Source organism: Pristiophorus japonicus, chromosome 22 (assembly GCF_044704955.1).
Source record: "Pristiophorus japonicus isolate sPriJap1 chromosome 22, sPriJap1.hap1, whole genome shotgun sequence".
In the NCBI taxonomy this organism is placed as follows: Eukaryota; Metazoa; Chordata; class Chondrichthyes; family Pristiophoridae; genus Pristiophorus; species Pristiophorus japonicus.
This window is the reverse complement of record NC_091998.1, coordinates 16,790,283-16,811,804: the sequence shown is the minus strand read 5'-3', so window position 1 is coordinate 16,811,804 and position 21,522 is coordinate 16,790,283. Positions and strand designations below refer to the sequence as shown.

The following is a 21,522-nucleotide window of genomic DNA, read 5'->3' as shown; positions in this document are numbered from 1 at the left end:
ATGGCACCACCATTGCCAGGTCTCCACTATCAATATTGTGGGGGTCATCATTGATCAGAATTTTAACTGGACCAACCATGGCTAAGAGCACAAAACAGAGGCAGGCTACTTCATAATGAGTGGCTTACCTCCTGACCCTTCAAAGCCTATCCATCATACAAAATGCCCAAGTCAAGAGTGCAATGGAATGTCTGCCTGGATGGGTGCAGCTAGACACTTGAGAAGCTTGACACTATCCAGGACAGAGCAGCTTGTTTTATCTTTGGCCTTGCCACTGGAATCAATATTCACCATCAGTGCAATGTGGCTGCAGTCTGTGCAATCAACAGAATGCACTGCTGCAACTCACTTTGACAGCTCCTCCACCAATCTCTACCAAGGTCAAGAGCAGTAATGTCATGGGAACACCGCCACCTGCAAGTTGCCCTGCAAGCCACTCATCAACTTGACTTGCGCACATACTTTTTTTTTGTCATCACTGGATCAATATTCTGGAATTCCTGGCTAATCTATTGTAGGAGCGTCTCCACCACGAAGACTGCAATGATTGAGGAGAAGACCCACCCATTACCTCCTGGGATCAATAAGGTATGGGCAATAAATGTGGCCTTGGTAGCGATGCCCACATCCCAAGAAACAATTTAAAGAAAACCTGGTACACATCTGGTCTTTTAATCCATTGCGAGATCTGACTCGACCATGTTGAGCATTCGATGGCCTTGCTCTTCATGGCCAAACGCTCCTACCACTCCAGGATTATCCAGTGTAAAAATAATCCACAGATCATTTTCACCAAGGAAAATTGCCTCCTCAAATCCTCTTCATCCTCATTTCTAGCTCCAAGTGTGAGGAGCTCGTGGATTTTTTAAAAATTTTAAGCCTCCGATCCACTGCTGACTCCACAGTTACCCCCCTCTCCTCTGCTCCTTTGTTATGATCACCCTCAAGCCTTGGAGTAACTTGACAATGTGGCTTCTATTTGTGTGTGAGCCTGGCCATTGAACTTTGACAAACACATCAGGGCATCTCTAGTCTAAAATTGACTAAAATATGCATGTGTAGATGTATGGATAGATTGTACAGCACTTCAATGCACTATAATATGAAATGGTGTTATGTAGACACACATCTAGGATGATTCCCTACAGGTCAAGCTGTGAACTCGAGGTAAAACTAGGGGGAGTTCACCTCCCACTAGCTCGTTCAAGAACAGCATTGGCAGAGGACAATGAAAGATCACTCTTTTGGTCAGGGAATGCCACATGATACGGTTGTTTAGTATGCCCCATATTAAAAAAATAATAATCCTTCAGCTTTTAATAGTTAAGCTCAGGTTCAAAGATATTGTCCATGTTTAAAGTGTTATGGGGAGAAATTACCAAAAACCTGACACTTCTAACTATAGCACCAGTTAGACCATGATAAATGTTCGTGCTTCCCCATGTTGGGCCTTTGTGCTCTTGGTCTAGGAAGGAGAAACACCAGGAATGTTTCCCTCTCCTGATTGTTATCCAATGACTTCTGCTTGAATGTTTGTGGACATCAGGTACAGACAGACTTGGGCTTGCCCGGGATTCATCCTCTGGTGGAATAACAGCCATCCAAGCAGTCGTCCAAGTGAAGAATGATTATTTGGATGAGATACTATTCATAGATCCTTTCCGGAACGTGCATGTTGGGTCAGCGCCTTCAGGACAGGAGGGGAGAAAACTTGAGAAGAAAAAGAAAACTTAACTGTCACCAGATTTTTATTTGTTTGTCGAATTACTGCTTTTAACAATTCCTAGCCTGGAAACAGGAAGTTGTGCTGGCTAATATAGATGATACAATGAGGGCTTGCTTTGTGATAATGTCACTGCTTCTTGGGTCTTCATGGTTGCATGATTAATCCTCATGGGAAAAGGTCACGTGAATAGAAGAAGGGAGCAACTCTTGTAAACATATAGACAAGTCACATTCCCAGGTGACTGTGGGGAGGGAAATCTCAGAATATATGTTGATTTTAAAAGACACATTATCACTCTTGTATTCTATACTCAGTTTCCTTACAGGACCTGTCTGTAAATGAACTGTCGTACAGCAACAGTGAAATAATATTTTTACATTATTTGTGTCTTGTGTTGTCTTGCTGTGCCTTATTCTAATATAAATGTTGTAAGTAAACATAGATAGGCATGTTATCTGTGCCAAACAACCAACGAAGTATTGGAAAGCAACCTCTTGCCATCTGTTTTTCACTTTTGTGGATGCTGCCTCCTAGAATTAGTGACATGAAATGCCTTTTATTAATGACATATTTCAACAGGGTCTATGTTCAAGCCATAAAACCTTAATGGTATTTATTGGAACTCCAGTTTATCCATCATTGGATCCTTGTGGTAGGAAATACAGGAAATTACATGAAAATCTTGGAGTGAAATTCCAAACATGTGAACCAGCTTTATGTGTAACTGTTTCCTCCAGTATTTATTCTCTGTGTGACTTTAACTTTTCAAAGTTCAATTCCATTTGATATAATTCCAGTATTATAAAAATAAACATAATGGCCCGAATTTTGCAGTCAGCAACGAATGAATAGCACTTGCCGTTCCTTAGCCTTACAGCAGCCCACGGACATTTTGTGGGCTTTCGCGCGGCAACTTAAGGTAATTAGAGATCCATTTCAGTGCGGCGCCTTCTACTCGGCTGAGACTTGTGAGACCAGGGCAAGCAACAGCGTGTCTCCTTATCCAATCAGATTGAAGAATCCCCACTGAGACACGCAGGGACAAATCTTAACTCCAAAAAATGGGTGGGTTGGGGTCGTGTCAGAGGTTAAAATGAAAAAAATCTGGACAGGAAGTGAACTCCCCCACTTCCAGTTTTAACGGAGGCGGGATGAGGGGCAGGAAGCAGTTAATAATTGAAGTATTATAATGAGGCTGTCTGCCTTCATTTTAACACTCATTCTATTTTTAACCTCAGGCGGTCGGTTTTCACAGGCCTTGAGAAACCCGGCAGTTTAAAGTAGGAGAGGATAGCTTAATCCCTAAGGCAAGTACCTTTACAGGACTATTTGTGGGTCAGGAGGAGCAGCACTTTCCTCCAGGCCTAGCAAGCTACCCAGTAAACCTACCCCCACCGCAAACTGACTGCTCTCTTCCCCCCATCACCCCTCAACCATCATCTGACCACAACCCCCCCACAATTGGGACCCCCAGACCACCAACAGACCACCCCGACAATCGAGATCCCCAGATCACCATCAGACCCTCCCCAACAATCGGGACCCCCCTGCAAGACCACCATTGGACCCCTCCTCCCCACCTTCGGGACCTTCCAGACCACCATCGCCCCTCCACAATTGGGACCCCCTCCCCCTCAGACCACCCCACCAAGCTGGACCCTTCCTCCAGACCATATTGAACCCCCTATGATTCTCTCTCACCCAATACAGCTAACTGCTCTGATAGGCTTGTGAAGCAGGATTCCTGCCCAAACGGCCTCCAAGCTGTCAATCAGACTGCCAGTGGGCGGAAACCTTACTTAAGGGGGCCCTGCAGTTAAATTCTTCTGTTTTTCTTCCCTCAACAGCCCCCCCACCCCCCGCACAAAACTCACTTCCAGGCTAAAATCCAGGCCACAGTGTCGAAACCAAGAAGTTAGAATATTTAATAATTCAATGTAAAATCGTGAACAGAAAGTGAACTAAAGCGAGGGAAAGAAAGCTGGGATTAAGAGAGATAAAGGAGACAAAGAAATTGTTTTTTTTAAATGCTTTAATTTTAAATATTTTTCAATCTCCAACAATAATTTAAAGCTGACGGAATGAGATTCCACACTTGTAAAAGTAACTTTCCTATGTCAAAGAGGTTGTTTGGCAGTAATTAACACACATCACAATATTAAAAATTCACTTCTACTTGAATGGACAAGCCCTAACTTTTTCTGGTGAGTTTACTGGGTAATCTTCCTGATTTCTGCATTTAACTGCGCATGTGTGTGCACGCCGGAAGTTGCTATCTGATTTACTCCATAATAACAGTGAACGCTGTCCCTCACCAAGTCCTACACACTTATTACCCCTGTGCTCACTAACCTACATTGGCTCCTGGTCTCCTGAAACCTCAAAATAAAAATGCTCATCCTTGTGTTTAAATCCCGTCATGGCCTTGTCCATTTCGGTAACCTTCTTCAGCCCTACCACATTCCTCCAACTCTGGCCCTTGGTGCGTTCCCCAATTCCGTCTCCCCACCATTTACAGCTGTGACTTCAGTTGTCCATGCCGTACACCCTGGAATTCCCTCCCTAAACGCCGCCGACTTTCCAATTGCCTTTCCTCCTTTAAGACCTTTCTTGAAACCCACCTCTTTGACCAAGCTTTAAGTCTCCCCTCCTAATATCTCATTATTTGGCTCAGTATTGATTTTTGTCTGATTAAGCTTCTATGTGGTGCTTTGGAACATTTTCCTACATTAGAAGCACTACATAAATGCAAGTTGTTGTTATATGACGTCCTTATTTATAGGTGAGTTCTGAATTTGAATTGTACATTGACCAAATTACATTACATTCATTACATTACATTCCTTGCTGCAATGCTACATCTCACTCTCAACAAGAACTAAACTATAGAACCAATAGGAACGTGTTCAACCTTCGACACCTCCAGTCTCGACCCAAGGTCATCCTATCCTCTGTCATCGAACTACAGTACGCGGACGAGGCTTGCATCTACGCACACTCAGAGGCTGAACTCCAAGCTATCGTCAACATCTTCACCGAGGCGTACGAAAGCATGGGCCTTACGCTAAACATCCATAAGACAAATGTCCTCCACCAACCTGACTCCGCCACACAGCACTGCCCCCGGATCATCAAAATCCATGATGTGGCTTTGGACAAAGTGGACCATTTTCCATACCACGGGAGCCTACTGTCAGCAAGGGCAGACATCGATGACGAGGTCCAACACCGCCTCCAGTGTGCCAGCGCAGCCTTCAGTCGCCTGAGGAAGAGAGTATTTGAAGACCAGGACCTCAAATCTGGCACCAAGCTTATGGTCTACAGGGCAGTAGTGATACCCGCCCCCCTATATGGCTCAGAAATGTGGACTATATACAGCAGACATCTCAGTGCTGTAGAAGTACCACGAACACTGCCTCCACAAGATTCTGCAAATCCACTGGGAGGATAGACGCACCAACGTCCGTGTTCTAGTTCAGTGCCAACATCCACAGCATCGAAGCATTGACCATGCTCGACCAGCTTCATTGGGCTGACCACATCATCTGCTTGCCCGACACGAGACACCCTAAGCAAGCGCTCTACTCGGAACTCTTACACGGCAAGCGAGTCCCAGGTGGGCAGAGGAAACGTTTCAAGGACACCCTCAAAACCTCCTTGATTAAGTGCAACATCCCCACCAGCACCTGGCCCAAGACCGTCCAAAGTGGAGGAAGAGCATCCAGGAGGGCGCTGATTACCTCGAGTCTCGTCACGAGGGCAAGCAGAAATCAAGCACAGACAGTGGAAGGAGCGTGCGGCACACCAGACTCCCCACCCACCCTTTCCTTCAAACACTATCTGCCCCGCCTGAGGGACTGCAATTCCCGCATTGGACTATACAGCCACCTGAGAACTCATTTAATTTCGAGGGACTGCCTGTGATGATGATGACCAAAAAAACTGTATAGTGGGTTCAACAGTTTAAAATTGCTGCTGAACACCTGCATTGGCCAATACTGTAACACTGACAAAATATTGGTATTCAAATTAGTTCCAAATGACTAACTCAGATTGATTTACCTTGGAGCCACGTCAATAAAGATGAAATATATTATACCCTTCATAGCTGGTACTTATTTTGTTTGTGATGCTGACATTTTTTGTTGAAAAGAAAACTAATCGCGCATTTAATTCATTGCATGTTTATTTAAAATTAGAAAATCTCCTCTGGCAATGCTCACAGTAAATTGGGATGATGTACTTTTTTATAGAAACATAGAAAATAGGTGCAGGAGTAGGCCATCTGGCCCTTTGAACCTGCACAACCATTCAATATGATCATGGCTGATCATGCAACTTCAGTACCCCATTAATGCTTTCTCTCCATACCCCTTGATCTCTTTAGCCGTAAGGGCCACATCTAACTCCCTCTTGAATATATCTAACGAACTGACCTCAACAACTTTCTGTGGTAGAGAATGCCACAGGTTCACAATTCTCTGAGTGAAGAAGTTTCTCCTCATTTCAGTCCTAAATGGCTTGCCCCTTATCCTTAGACTGTGACCCTTGGTTCTGGACTTCCTCAACATCGGGAACATTCTTCCTGCATCTAACCTATCCAATCCCATCAGAATTTTTTGTTTCTATGAGATCCCCTCTCATTCTTCTAAATTCCATTGTATATAAGCCTAGTTGATCTAGTCTTTCTTCATATGTCAGTTCTGCAATCCTGGGAATCAGTCTGGCGAACCTTTGCTGCACTCCCTCAATAGTAAGAATGTCCTTCCTCCGATTAGGAGACCAAAACTGTACACACTATTCAAGGTGCGGACTCACCAATGCCCTATACAAATGCAGTAAGACCTCCCTGCTCCTATACTCAAATCCTCTCACTATGAAAGCCAACATGCCATTTGCCTTCTTCACCGCCTCCTGAACCTGCATGCCAACTTTCAATGACTGATGTACCATGACACCCAGGTCTCGTTGCACCTCCCCTTTTCCTAATCTGTCACCATTCAGATAATATTCTGCCTTCCTATTTTTGCCACCAAAATGGATTACCTCACATTTATTTACATTATACTGCATCTGCCATGCATTTGCCCACTCACCTAACTTGTCCAAGTCACCCTGCAGCCTCCTAGCATCATCCTCACAGCTCACACTGCCACCCAGCTTAGTGTCATCTGCAAACTTGGAGATGTTACATTCAATTCCTTTGTCTAAATCATTAAAGTATATTGTAAATAGCTGGATCCCATCACTGAACCTTGCGGTACCCCACTAATTACTGCTTGCCGTTCTGAAAAGGACCCGTTTATTCCTACTCTTTGCTTCCTGTCTGCTAACCAGCTCTCTATCCACGTCGATACATTACCCTCAATACCGTGTGCTTAAATTTTGCACACTAATCTCTTGTGTGGGACCTTGTCAAAAGCCTTTTGAAAGTCCAAATATACCTCATTAATTGGTTCTCCCTTGTCCACTCTACTAGTTACATCCTCAAAAAATTCCAGAAGATTTGTCAAGCATGATTTCTCTTTCATAAATCCATACTGACTTGGACTGATCCTGTCACTTCTTTCTAAATGCTCTGCTATTACATCTTTAATAATTGATTCCAACATTTTCCCCACTACCGATGTCAGGCCAACCGGTCTATATTTCCCTGTTTTCTCTCTCCCTCCTTTTTTTAAAAAGTGGGGTTACATTAGCTACCCTCCATTCCATAGGAACTGATCCAGAGTCTATAGAATGTTGGAGAATGACCACCAGTACATCCACTATTTCTAGAGCCACGTCCTTAAGTACTCTGGGATGCAGACTATCAGGCCCTGGGGATTTCTCAGCCTTTAATCCCATCAATTTCCTTCACACAATTTCCTGACTAATAAGGATTTCCTTCAGTTTCTCCTTCTCGCTAGACCCTCGGTCCCCTAGTATTTCTGGAAGGTTATTTGTGTCTTCCTTAGTGAAGACAGAACCAAAGTATTTGTTCAATTGGTCTGCCATTTCTTTGTTCCCCATTATAAATTCACCCAATTCTGACTGCAAGGGACCTACATTTGAATTCACGAATCTTTTTTTCTTCACATATCTATAGAAGCTTTTGCAGTCAGTTTTTATGTTCCCTGCAAGCTTACTCTCATATTCTATTTTCTCCCTCCTAATTAGACCCTTTGTCCTCCTCTGCTGAATTCTAAATTTCTCCCAGTCCTCAGGTTTGCTGCTTTTTGTAACCAATTTATATGCCTCTTCCTTGGATTTAACATTATCCCTAATTTCCCTTGTTAGCCACAGTTGAGCCACCTTCCCCGTTTTATTTTTATGCCAGACAGGGATGTACAATTGTTGAAGTTCATTCATGTAATCTTTAAATGTCTGCCATTGCCTATCCACTGTCAGCCCTTTAAGTATCATTTGCCAGTCTATCCTAGCCAATTCACATCTCATACCATCAAAGTTACCTTTCTTTAAGTTCAGGACCTTAGTCTCTGAATTAACTGTGTCACTCTCCATCTTAATGAAGAATTCTACCATATTAGGAACAGGAATTTTGTACCATGTAAAACATAATTAAGAGGGGCAATTGCTGTAAATAGGTACACCTTGAACTCAATTCGAGGTAATTGCTGTTGCTCAGGGAAGTTTGTATGTCGGTTAGCAGCTGATTGTAAATCTCCTGCTCCTTGCCTTGGGGAGAGGCCAGATAGTAAACATTGGAACAAACTAGCAGGAAATGACTGCCTGTTTGTTTTAATACAAACTTTATTTGTTCATTGGTTGATTCCTGATCCATTCAGTTGAGATTTGCTGTTGTTTTATGAATATGATATTTGAACCAATCAAGTACAAAAATTATGGACTTATTGGGCCCAAGTTTCCACATGATTCGCGCCTGATTTTTAGGAGCAATTGGTGGAGAACGGACTATTTTAGAAATCGCAATTCTCCACATTTTTTTTTCTGCAGTTCTAGTCAGGTAGAACAGTTCTAGTTTAGAACAGAATTTTTTCTTCAAAAGGGGGCGTGTCCGGCCACTGATGCCGGATTTGAAAGTTTCCACAGTGAAAATGTACTCCAAACTAAAGTAGAATGGAGCCAGTGAAGATTTTTGTACAACTGAAAAAACCTGTTCTACACATTAAAAAATCAGGCGCAGGTTACAAATTAGGCGCCCAGAACGAGGTGGGGGGGAGGGCGGGGGGGAAGGGAACTCATTAAATTCGACAATAAATCCTTATTTATACTTCTACAAATATTATACAAATAAATCCAACCTGAATAAACATTTATAAGCCAAGAAAAGATTAAATAAACCATCTTCCTACCTGTGTGAAAGTGCTTCAGCCAGGGAGAATGCTGCAGCCGTTCGTGCCGCTGAGCGGGAGGGGGAGAGAGAGAGAGAGAGAGAGAGAGAGGAGAGAGAGAGAGAGAGGGGGGGAGGGAGAGAGAGAGAGAGGGGGGGGGGAGGGAGAGAGAGAGAGGGGGGGGGGGAGGGAGAGAGAGAGAGAGAGGGGGGGGGAGGGAGAGAGAGAGGGGAGGGAGGGAGAGAGAGAGGGGGGGGAGGGAGGGAGAGAGAGAGAGAGGGGGGGGAGGGAGGGAGAGAGAGAGAGAGAGAGGGGGGGAGAGGGAGGGAGGGAGGGAGAGAGGGGGGAGGGAAGGAGAGGGGGAGGGAGAGAGAGGGGGAGGGAGAGAGAGAGAGAGAGGGGGGGAGGGAGGGAGAGAGAGCAGAGAGGGGGTGGGGGAAGAGAGAGAGGGTGCGGGGTGGGGAAGGGGGAGGTCAGGTCGGATCGGATCCAGTCCGGGAGTCGGGTCCAGTGGGGGGTGGGGGGGGGGGCGGTGGGTTGGGGAACAGGAGCGCGGGTCGGGTCAGTCGGGGGGGGGAGAGGGTGTCGGGTCTGGTCGGCGGTGGGGGGGGGAGCGGGGGTCGGGTCTGGTTGCGGGGGGAGCGGATGTCGGGTCTTGTCGGGAGCGGGGAGCAGGAGCTGGCCGTGGGAGGAGCCCCAGTGAGGCCATTCAGCCAGGGCTAGGGGCTGCGTGCTTCGGGCCCCTCCCACACAGTTCGGCGCCTGGAGCTACTGCACTTGCGTGCCGACTGTAGCGCGCATGTGCAGAGGTCCCGGCACTGTTTTCAGCGCAAGGACCTGGCTCCGCCCCCCCACAGCTCGTGCTGGCTGCGCCAAGGGCCAGAGGACCTGTAAGTAGGCGGAGAATACCGAGGCTTTTTTTAGGCGCGAAAAACGGGCGCCCAGCTCGGAGGGGCGCCCATTTTTTTTCTTGTGGAAACTTAGGCCCATCATGCGTGGTACTTTGAAGTGCGACACTTTCAGGCACATGACATGTACTAATTTAAAGTGAGCTGCCTTTTACTTGTTTGCTTATGCATATTGGGGCAGCTTGTCCAAAATATTAATTATTTGCCATTGAATACTTCTTCTATACACTTTGGCACAATTTGCAATCACATTTTAAAACCATTTCTTAAAATGTCCCCACTTCTTCTTCATTATCTTCCACCTCTGTTCCCACCCAATTTCTTCCTTTTTGTTCCTTTGTTACTTTTGGGGGTAATGGTGGTATGATGAAGTGTGGTCTCATTGGTGCTGGCAGCCTATTTTTCAAGCAATTATTATTTCATGTGTAACTAGAGACAGTGAATGTTGGCATTCTATTCATAAATGGGGTCATTCTACCAGACCCTGAATCGGTTCTACTCCTCGCCTGTGTTCATTCACGGACACACACTTTCCACTCGGAATCATTAGGCAGAAGTCATAGAAATTGGTAGATTTTTGCCCCAATTCAAATTAGGTGACATTGAGGCGAATTGTCATAAGAACATAAGAACATAAGAAATAATAGCAGCAGGAGTAAGCCATACGGCCCCTCAAGCCTGCTCCACCATTCACTAAGATCATGGCTGATCTGATCATGGACACAGCTCCACTTCCCCGTCCGCTCCGCATAACCATAACCCCTTATCTCCCAAGAAACTGTCTATTCCTGTCTTAAATTTATTCAATGTTCCGGTTTCCACAGCTCTCCGAGGCAGCAAATTCCAGAAATTTACAACCCTCTTAGAGAAGAAATTCCTCCTCATCTCTGTTTTAAATGGGCGGCTCCTTATTCTGAGATCATGCCCACTAGTTCTAGTCTCCCCAATCAGTGGAAACATCCTCTCTGCATCCACCTTGTCAAGCCCCCTCATAATCTTATACGGTTCGATAAGATCACCTCTCATTCTTCTGAACTTCAATGTGCAGAGGCCCAACCTACTCAACCTTTCCTCATAAGTCAACCCCCTCATCCCCGGAATCAACCTAGTGAACCTTCTCTGAACTGCCTCCAAAGCAAGTATATCATTTCATAAATATGGAAACCAAAACTGCACGCAGTATTCCAGGTGTGGCCTCACCAATACCTTATATAGCTGTAGCAAGACTTCCCTGCTTTTATACTCCATCCCCTTTGCCATAAAGGCCAAGATACCATTGGCCTTCCTGATCACTTGCTGTACCTGCATATTATCCTTTTGTGTTTCATGCACAAGTACCCCCAGGTCCCGCTGTACTGCGGCACTTTCTAATCTTTGACCATTTAAATAATAACTTGCTCTTTGATTTTTTTCTGCCAAAGTGCATGACCTCACACTTTCCGACATTATACTCCATCTGCCAAACTTTTGCCCACTCACTTAGCCTGTCTATGTCCTTTTGCAGATTCTTTGTGTCCTCCTCACACATTGCTTTTCCTTCCATCTTTGTATTGTCAGCAAACTTGGCTACGTTACACTCAGTCCCTTCTTCCAAGTCATTAATATAGATTGTAAATAGTTGGGGTACCAGCATTGATCCCTACGGCACCCCACTAGTTACTGGTTGCCAACCAGAAAATGAACCATTTATCCCGACTCTCTGTTTTCTGTTAGTTAGCCTTATCCATGCTAAAATATTACCCCAACCCCGTGAACTTTTATCTTGTGCAGTAACTTTTATGCGGCACCTTGTCCAAATGCCTTCTGGAAGTCTAACGACACCACATCCACTGGTTCCCCTTTATCCACCCTGTTCGTTACATCTTCAAAGAATTCCAGCAAATTTGTCAAACATGACTTCTGTCATGTATTCAACCAGCATTGTAACCCATGTATAATCTGACCTAAATTGTACACTGTGAGAACAATGACCACTAGGTGGGAGACACTCCTAACCCGGACCTTCAGGTATAAAAGGGGAAGCTCCACCCCTTTCATCACTTGAGTGCGAAGGAATAAAGGACAGGTCACAGACTGACCTCTCAAGCATGGGCCTCGTGTGCATTTATACTGTATAGTAAGGACGTATCAATGGCGACGAGAAACTGGGATTTTAAACCACGCGAGCATGGCCACTAGCAGAACAGACGAGAGGTACTATATTAAGGAATGGTTGGGACAAAGATTCAACATTGTTAAAGCAGCACACAGTTCTCCAGGCAGACAAGGGCAATCGGGCATGCCCCAACATGTAGTCAAATCCAGAGGGGGAGTTCGACAGAGACAATGGCAAGCTGAACGGCGATTCACGCCATTGCAAGGGACAATGCGGCCAGTAATGGGGCCATCAACACCTGTTAATGGCGCATTCAAGGACAGTCACAGGGGCAGTCAGTGATAATCGACTGGCAAGGGACCTTTTGTTTCAAACAACAGCTCATGTTGGAGGCGTGGAGGCACACACTCAGCCGGAGTTTGCAGAGATGAGCAAAATACCTGCAGAAATTGCAGAAGTGAACGCTGGGGGAAATCGCTGGAAGCTGAAGTTCAGCGAGTTCATGTGGAGCACGTATACAGTTCATACACCAGGACGCCACCGATAATGATGAAAGTGCTCCTCAATGGCATCCCAGTATCAATGGAGCTAGACACGGGGGACAGCTAGTCCCTGATGGGTATCAAACAGTTCGAAAAGTTGTGGGCGTCCAAGGCCAGGAGGCCAAAATTATCGCCGATTGACGCACAGCTATGAACTTACACAAAGCAGATCATTCCGGTGCTAGGCAGCGCCACAGTAGTCGTGACCCACAAAGATTCGGAGAACAGGTTGCCACTCTGGATTGTCCCAGGGGACGGTCCCGCACTACTGGGGAGGAGTTGGCTTGCTGTCATGAACTGGAAATGGGGCGATGTCAATGCAATTTCCTCTGTGGAGCGAGTATCATGCTGGACAAATTTGACTCATTATTTCAACCCGGCATTGGCACTTTGATGGGGGCCAAGGTAGTGATTCACATAAACCCGGATGCCAAGCCAGTACACTACAAGGCCAGAGCGGTGCCGTATGTGATGCGGGAAAAGATAGAAGGTGAATTGGACCGCATGCTGAGGGAAGGCATCCTCTCGCCAGTCGAATTCAGTGACTGGGCGAGCCCGATCGTGCCAGTGCTCAAAGCGGATGGGTCGGTCAGGATATGTGGTGATTACAAGGCCACCATCAATCGGGTGTCGCTCCAAGACCAGTACCCGCTACCAAGAGCGGAGGACCTCTTTGCGACGCTATCCGGTGGCAAACTTTTTTCAAAATTGGACCTGACCCCAGCTTACATGACCCAGCAACTGGCGAGTAAGTCGAAGAAGCTGACCACCATCACGACACACAAGGGGTTGTTTGAGTACAACAGATGTCCGTTCGGGATTCGTTCGGCCGCCGTGATCTTCCAATGAAATATGGAAAGCCTCCTCAAGTCAATTCCAGGGACGGTGATTTTTCAGGACGACATCCTCATCACTGGTTACGACACTTAAGAAAACCTCCACAACCTGGAGGAGGTGCTTCGCAGACTGGACCGGGTAGGGCTGCGACTGAAAAAGGCGAAGTGCGTCTTCCTAGCTCCAGAGGTAGAATTCCTGGGGATGAGGGTAGCAGCAGACGGGATCAGCCCTACTGCGTCCAAGACGGAAGCGATCCAGAGAGCACCCAGACCCCGTAACACGACGGAGCTGCGTTCGTTCCTGGGGCTCCTGAACTATTTTGGTAACTTTCTTCCCAAATTGAGCACGCTGCTAGAGCCGCTACACGTGCTCCTACGCAAAGGTCGCGAATGGGTCTGGGGGGACAGCCAGGAAAGGGCTTTTAATAGAGCACGCAATTTGTTATGTTCCAACACTCTCTTAACATTATACGACCCATGTAAGAAACTTGTGTTAACGTGCGATGCGTCGTCCTATGGTGTCGGGTGTATGTTGCAGCATGTCAATGTCAAGGGTCAGTTACAGCCGGTAGCTTATGCTTCCAGGAGTCTGTCCCAGGCAGAAAGGGGTTACGGGATGGTAGAAAAGGAGGCGCTCGCATGTGTATATGCTGTAAAGAAAATGCACCAGTACCTGTTTGGCAGGAAATTTGAGCTGGAGACAGATCACAAACCCCAAACATCCCTTTTGGCCGACAACAAGGCCATAAATGCAAACGCATCGGCCCGCATACAGAGGTGGGCACTCACGTTAGCCGCCTATGACTGTACAATTCGGCACAGACCGGGCACCGAAAACTGCGCCGATGCACTCAGCAGGCTCCCACTAGCCACCACTGAGGGGGCTACCGAGCATGCTGCTGAGATGGTCATGGTTGTTGACGCTTTCGGAAGTGAAGGCTCACCTGTGATAGCCCGTCAGATTAAAGTCTGGACAAATAGAGACCCGCTATTGTCTCTAGTCAAGAAATGTGTCCTGACTGGGGACTGGGCAGCCACGTATAGGGCATGCCCTGAGGAATTTAAACCATTTCACAGGTGCAGGGATGAACTCTCGATTCAGGCCGATTGCCTACTGTGGGGAAACTGCGTAGTCATGCCCTAGATGAGCAGAGAGGGGTTCATCAGAGAACTCCACAATGAGCACCCGGGCATTGTCATGATGAAGGCAATTGCCAGGTTACACATTTGGTGGCCAGGGATAGACGCAGATCTGGAACTTTGTGTTCGCAGGTGCAACACGTGTGCCCAGCTGGGCAATGCGCCCAGGGAAGCCCCCCTTAACCCCTGGCCATGGCCCGCCAAGCCTTGGTCATGCATCCATGTGGACTACGCAGGTCCTTTCATGGGAAAAATGTTTTAGGTTGTAGTAGACGCCTACTCCAAATGGATCGAGTGTGTCATTTTAAATTCAAGCACAGCCTCTGCCACGGTAGAAAGTCTACGGACAATGTTCGCCTCCCACGGTCTACCAGACGTCTTGGTCAGCGACAATGGCCCGTGCTTCACAAGCACTGAATTCCAGGACTTCATGGCAGGCAATGGAATTAACCATGTCCGAACGACCCCGTTCAGGCCGGCCTCAAACGGCCAGGCAGAACGAGCAGTGCAGATAATCAAACAGGGAATGCTCAGAATCCAAGGGGGTTCCCTACAAACCTGCTTATCACGCCTCCTGTTGGCCTATAGATCCCGACCACACTCGCTCACAGGGGTTCCACCCGCAGAGCTACTAATGAAAAGGACGCTCAAAACCCGGCTATCCCTTATACACCCCACCATGAAAGAAATTGTCGAGAACAGGCGCCAGCCACAATATGACTACCATGACAGGAATGCGAGGGCGCGATGTATTGATGTAAATGATCCTGTTTTTGTCCTCACCTACGCTGCAGGGCCCAATTGGCTCGCAGGCACTGTGATTGCCAAAGAGGGAAATAGGATTCTGGTAGTTAAACTTACCAATGGACAAATCTGCCGCAAACACGTGGATCAAACAAAAAGGAGGTTCAGCAACCCCATAGAAGAAGCAGAGGAAGAACACGATGTCGAGTTCACTCCACCACAGGTGACCGAACACCGGAACCAAAGGGAGGAAAGCCCAATCACTGTGGGCAGTCTGGATAGGCCTGAGGCACCGCAAACAGCAGACACTCAGGCCAGCGCCCAACAACCGGAGCCCCAACTCAGGCGCTCTGCAAGAGAGCGTAAACCACCAGAGAGACTCAACCTGTGATCCCAATAAGACTTTGAGGGGGAGGTGATGTCATGTATTCAACCAGCATTGTAACCCATGTATAATCTGACTTAAGTTGTACACTGTGAGAACAATGACCACGAGGTGGGAGACACTCCTAACCTGGACCTTCAAGTATAAAAGGGGAAGCTCCACCCACCTTCATCACTTGAGTGCTAAGGAATAAAGGACAGGTCACAGACTGACCTCTCAAGCATGGGCCTTGTGTGCATTTATACTGTATAGTAAGGACGTATCAACTTCCCCTTCATAAATCCATGCTGAGTGTGCCTGACGGAATTTTGCTTTTCCAAATGTCCTGCTACTGCTTCATTAATAATGGACTCCAACACTTTCCCAACCACAGATGTTAGGCTAACTGGTCTATAGTTTCCTGCTTTTTGTCTGCCTCCTTTTTTAAATAGGGGTGTTATATTTGCAGTTTTCCAATCTGCTGGGACCTCCCCAGAATCCAGGGAATTTTGGTAAATTACAACCAATGCATCCACAATCCCTAGCACTACTTCTCTTAAGACCCTACGATGCAAGCCATCAGGTCCAGTGAATTTATCTGCCTTTAGTCCCGTTATGCTTCCATTACTGCCTCATAACTAATCATAAATTAAAAATGAAATCTTTGAGCCTCTTCACCTGAAAGGCTCACTATCTCACAACGCAATGTATTTACCACTGAAAAGGTCGCAAATTCCACTGTTTTCATGTCTGAGTTCTGAGTTAATTCATTGTCGAGCACATGTAACATGTTTAGCCATTAAGCACCAGTGGGGAGTACTTTCTCTGGTCTGCATAACATCATAAACATAGTGGGAAGATTTTAGTCTTGGTAGTGCTTACCATTCGACTAGAAAGCATGAGGACAAGAGGTCTTCTCACTAGGTTATAATGTCATTACACAGAGACCAGAGGAATCTTCCACCCTATCCCTCTAACTAGATTGTGATTGAGTAAACAGAAAATGTTGGAAATACTCAGCAGGGCTGACCTGCTGAATATTTCCAGCATTTTCTGTTTATATTTTAGATTTCCTGCATCCACAGTATCTTGCCTTTGTATTTGTGATTGAATAAGCCTGGTCTTTTACCAGTACAGTGCTCAGTAAAGAAAACCAATTGTTTATGGGTCTACAGATGTGCTGCCAGGCTAAGGGAGCTGGATTTATTAGTGGAAGCACAAGGAGCCAGATCACCCAAGCCGGTCTCCCGATAACGGAACTAATTGAGCGCAACTGTAAAAGCGTCTCTCGCAATCCTTTTTAAAACCCAACACTAGCCAGCTCTTGGGCTTTTTCCTTTTTGCCTCTCCACCTCCCTCGTAACCACAACAACTTGTATTTGTATAGCGTTTGTAATACTTCCCAAGGCGCTTTGCAGGAGTGAAATCAGACAAACTTTGACATTGAGCCATACAAGGAGATAATGGACTCAAAGAGGAGCATCTTAAAGGAGTGGAGAGGTGGAGAGGTTTAGGGAGGGAAATCCTGACCTAAGGGCCTTGACAGCAGAAGGCATGGCCGCCAATAATGGAGCAATATTAATTGGGGATGTGCAAGAGGCCTGCCTTATAGCCTTTATTAAAAGACCAAGCTTTTAGTCACCCTTTCAACTATCTCCTTTTTGGCTCAGCATTCATTATCTGTTCATGCTTCCACTAAACATCTCGAGATGCTTTTCTACTTTAAAGGCACTGTATTAATGCAAATTATTGTTGATTTTCCAACCTGCAGCTGGTCACTGCATTCCACTGCAGTCACAGATTGCTTCTCTCCCCCTTCCCTCTTTTACAACCAGTGTGGGTCAAAGCACTGTGAAAGATTGCTGAGTTTAAAAAATAAATGCATTCACTGAGCTTGAATCAGCAGAAATTCTTCAAGCTCTTTGTCTCAATGTCTGGCCTAATGCCAATAGCAGACAACCACTTCAATAGCGCTTCTCACATAAGTACAAGATTAAACTGCAAAGGCACATGGCATCCAGATAGAAATGACTGGCTTGACAGAAAGACCTAAGCATCTCTCTCAATAATGCCTTCCCAAACCACCGCTCTTCCCTTTCCAGAAAAATCAGTCATCCACAGCTCCCTGTAATTGTGCAGCTTTTATTAAAACTTGTTTTTATATGAAATCTTGACCTACCAACTCCAGTCAGTGAACAAGCACAATAATGCAATGCTAATTGAAGAAGATGAAATTAACTTGTGGGAATGTAGGCTTATGTTTACGTTGGGTTTGGCTGGTACTGATGAGGTGACATATCTGCGACACTAATTGTACTACATTCTGTTTTATGGTGGTGCAGTAGTAGGAAAATGGTCCAAGTACTTTATGCCCAGTGGAGCAAAGCAATTACCAGCTTTTCACGACCAGCAAAAAAGATATTGAGCTTCCAATCCTCATTCGGTTCCTCAAGGCCAAGAAATTACTCTGTTCAAGTCTATGCTGATTTCAAAATCTGAATCTGGATTTAGTAGTTTGATTTCTCTGTTAAGCCAAGGCGCTTTCAACATCAGTGACTTGTTAGACTCTGATCAGTTATTAAATCTTAACTCTTTCATTCCCAACAGCATTTAGTGATGTGGAATTGAACCTTATCAAGGAAGTTCAACTTTCAGTCACTGATTTCTATTCTGATGAATAATCTCAGCAATGGTGATTTTTGGTGCATCTATCAGCTCTGGAGGGGAATGATCAGCCAATGTTTGCCTGCGTAACGTTGGCAATAAAATGAAGGATTTAAAAAAATGTGCCCTTCAAGGAAGGGCATTTATTGGGAAATAAAATTTTCAATTGATAAACATTGTAGAAAGCAGCAAACAGGGTTCAGCTCCAGATGATGGGTTTCTTTTGGTCGCATTATCTTGTACGTATCACAAGCTTACTACATCGTCACTGAAGTGAAAGTCTCAAGTAATCTATCAAGTGCATTTTACTCTTTTTTTTTTGCAGGAAAGCCATTTTGTTTGTGTTTTGTTTTAAAAAGCCATCAATTTTACAATTTTGAAGAAAAAGTGTCCAGTCTTAAACCATATGACAACTGAAACAGTGTGGATTTGGCCAAGTCTGACTTACTGTACCAAATATATAGAGCCAAAATTTACTGTCAAAATAATAGCGAGGCTAATGGCGCTCGCCATTATTTCTGTACAAATGCTACAGCAACTTCAGGTGAGGGACAGATGCAAGGTTAAACATGGAAATCCAAAAATTGCTGTCCAAGTTGCACCACTCTGCCATTAACTTCGCAAAAACGTCATTTCACTGTTTGCCTCAAGTGAAGTTCCCGTACTTGCATGGTATATACAAATTAAACTGAGAAAGTTAAGTTTTGTTTATTTCAGTCTAAGTAACCTTTTAATGTGACAAGTGTTAAGTACTGCCAAACAACCTCTCTCAAATTAACTATTACAACAGTGATGTCTCTCATTTCTTCAGGTTTTCACTGGTGAAGATTTTTTAAATATAATTTAAAATAAAACTTTATTTTACTTTTCCTTTCTGCCTCTTTTTTTCTTTCTCTAAACCCAATCGTTCTTTCCCTCTCTTTATTTCTCTTTTCCTGATTTGGCATTGAATTCACATGCTCTAATTTACACTTCCTTCTCAAACCTTGCACTATTAATTTCACAATTCTTCAATCTGATTGGTTAAGGAGATGCACAGTTGCTTGCTGTGTTCACTCAGGTCCCAAATGCCCTGTTCCCCTCGCTGCAATGTTATCAGCTCAAACTTTCAGCAACTTGCGACACAAAATAGCATTGCAATTAAACGGACAAGGGCAAGTCTAGCCGTTTGTTGCCCTGCCGCAACAAATTATGCCCCAAAATGTTATCTGTTCCCTTTTGAGAGGAATGAGATTTTCCAACTTAAAACTTTACTTACGAAGACCTCTTTGATACTTCTCTTTCAGGTATTTCATCCTTCACAAATTGCCAAATCTGAAGTTCCTGGATGCAACAAAAGTTACAAAAAAAGAATATGTTGAAGCAAAAACAAGGGGTGCCTTCATGAAAGTGGTGAAACCCAAAGATGATATGGTAAGGCATCAGCCAAGGGGCCATACATACAATCTTTCTATATTGCTGCACATGATCACAGACACACAAAACAATTAAGATAAGCAGGAGAAAATGCACTTTATGTACCTCTTTTAACATATTATTTACACTTTATTAATCTGCGAGTTTCTAAATGCAATATTGTAAAAAAAATATGTGCATGTATTTGCCCTCTAGCTAACTGATTTGGTCTTTTGTTTTGTTGTTTGTTCAGCCAGTATAAATTTAAATCATACTTATCTTTAAGGAAGCAGATCTCTGGCTCTAACACATCCCTCTATCTAATGCACCTTTTCACTTTGTTGCCTCCTGTTTACATGTTTTTTCCTTCTCAAAGCATTGACAATTTGTGCTTCGTGATCACTGATAAAAATCTCCTGTAAAGTTGAAAGCCTTAATCACATAAGGGAGTTTCTAATGACCAGATTTTGACCTCATTTCATTTGCGTAAGCATAGATCAAAGTGGACGGGGCCTGTCCGATTCCAGTAGTGTTGCAGGGTGTGACAGCACTTCACATCAAAACGACAGCTCAAGTGCAGGACAATCAAATTGCTCAATTATATCCTGGGCCTGTAATTATTCCTCTCTGTTTTTGCAAAGCCTGCATTTGTCATTCCATTGACATAATTTACCTTATGATCACCTCACTAACATTTTGGTTGCAACCACAGTTGAAGAAATATGGAGGCAGTTTCCATTCTTTTTATTTTGAAATTGATGAGGTCTGATATAGCAGCCACAATAACCTCTGCAGGGCATGTATAGACTTTGTGTTTAATTGCCTTCATCATCCCGATTGTCTGCTGACCAAAAGTGCAGGTCACCAATTACTGCAGCTGTGGCCAGACCTGCAGATAATTGGATTTTTGTAGCAGAGTTGATGGCATAATTGGATATTTTTGTTACTTGTTTTCAAGCCTTGTAGTTCTTCCTTCTGTGAAACATTATGGTATTTATGAGGTAAAAAGAATATAGTCATGGCGATTCTTGTTTTTGTATTTTAAGTTTAAAAGTCAAAATAGTTGACAACAATAATAGGTAAATATCCAATGCATAATCTGTGAACCAGAACTTATATGGATATACAGAGGATTATAATCATTTAGAGTCCAGTTGCATTACTACTCGATGAAAAACGGCAGCATAGCTCTGATTCAAGTCCCAGTCTAACTCTGGAAAGCAGTAATGAGAGTCCCTGAGAAAAGCGCTCTCTCACCGCTTTACTGTAGCACGGTGTGGTGTATAACAGTTGTGGTGCCAAGAGAGATGAAAAAAGTGTTTAGAAGTTCATTGGTCTTTACAAACTTACTGCCATTTTTTTCATGTTTGGAGAAAATTAGCACTCCCATCTGCATTCTCAAACACAAGTACAGCACTTGGTTGGGAGGGCGAGTAATAGAACAGGAGCTGGTTTCGGGGTGTACATTATATCCTGTTTTACCTCGTGTTTCAAATTCCAGAATTGACTTCTACCACCCCCCTCCAGTGTCAGCCGTGGCTCAGTGGGTAGCACTCTCACCTCTGAGTCAGAAGGTTGTGGGTTTAAGTCCTACTCCAGAGACTTGAGCACAAAAATTTAGGCTGGCACTCCCAGTGCAGTACTGAGGGAGTGCTGCACTGTCGGAGGTGCTGTCTTTCGGACGAGACGTTAAACCGAGGCTACGTCCGCTCTCTCGGGTGGACATAAAAGATCCTATGCTACTATTTTGAAGAAGAGCAGGGGAGTTATTCCCAGTGTCCTAGCCAATATCTATCTCTCAATCAACATCTTA

General features: G+C 44.9%; 1 protein-coding gene across 1 annotated transcript in view; it reads left to right on the top strand.

The window, feature by feature from the left end:
• Positions 1 to 21,522, top strand: part of lrmda (leucine rich melanocyte differentiation associated) — a 1,025,922-nt gene that overhangs the window by 682,405 nt on the left and 321,995 nt on the right. Inside the window, exon 5 of the mRNA XM_070865367.1 lies at positions 19,601 to 19,727. Within this exon, the coding sequence (XP_070721468.1) occupies positions 19,601 to 19,727 (127 nt within the window). The remainder of the gene's footprint in view (positions 1 to 19,600; positions 19,728 to 21,522) is intronic.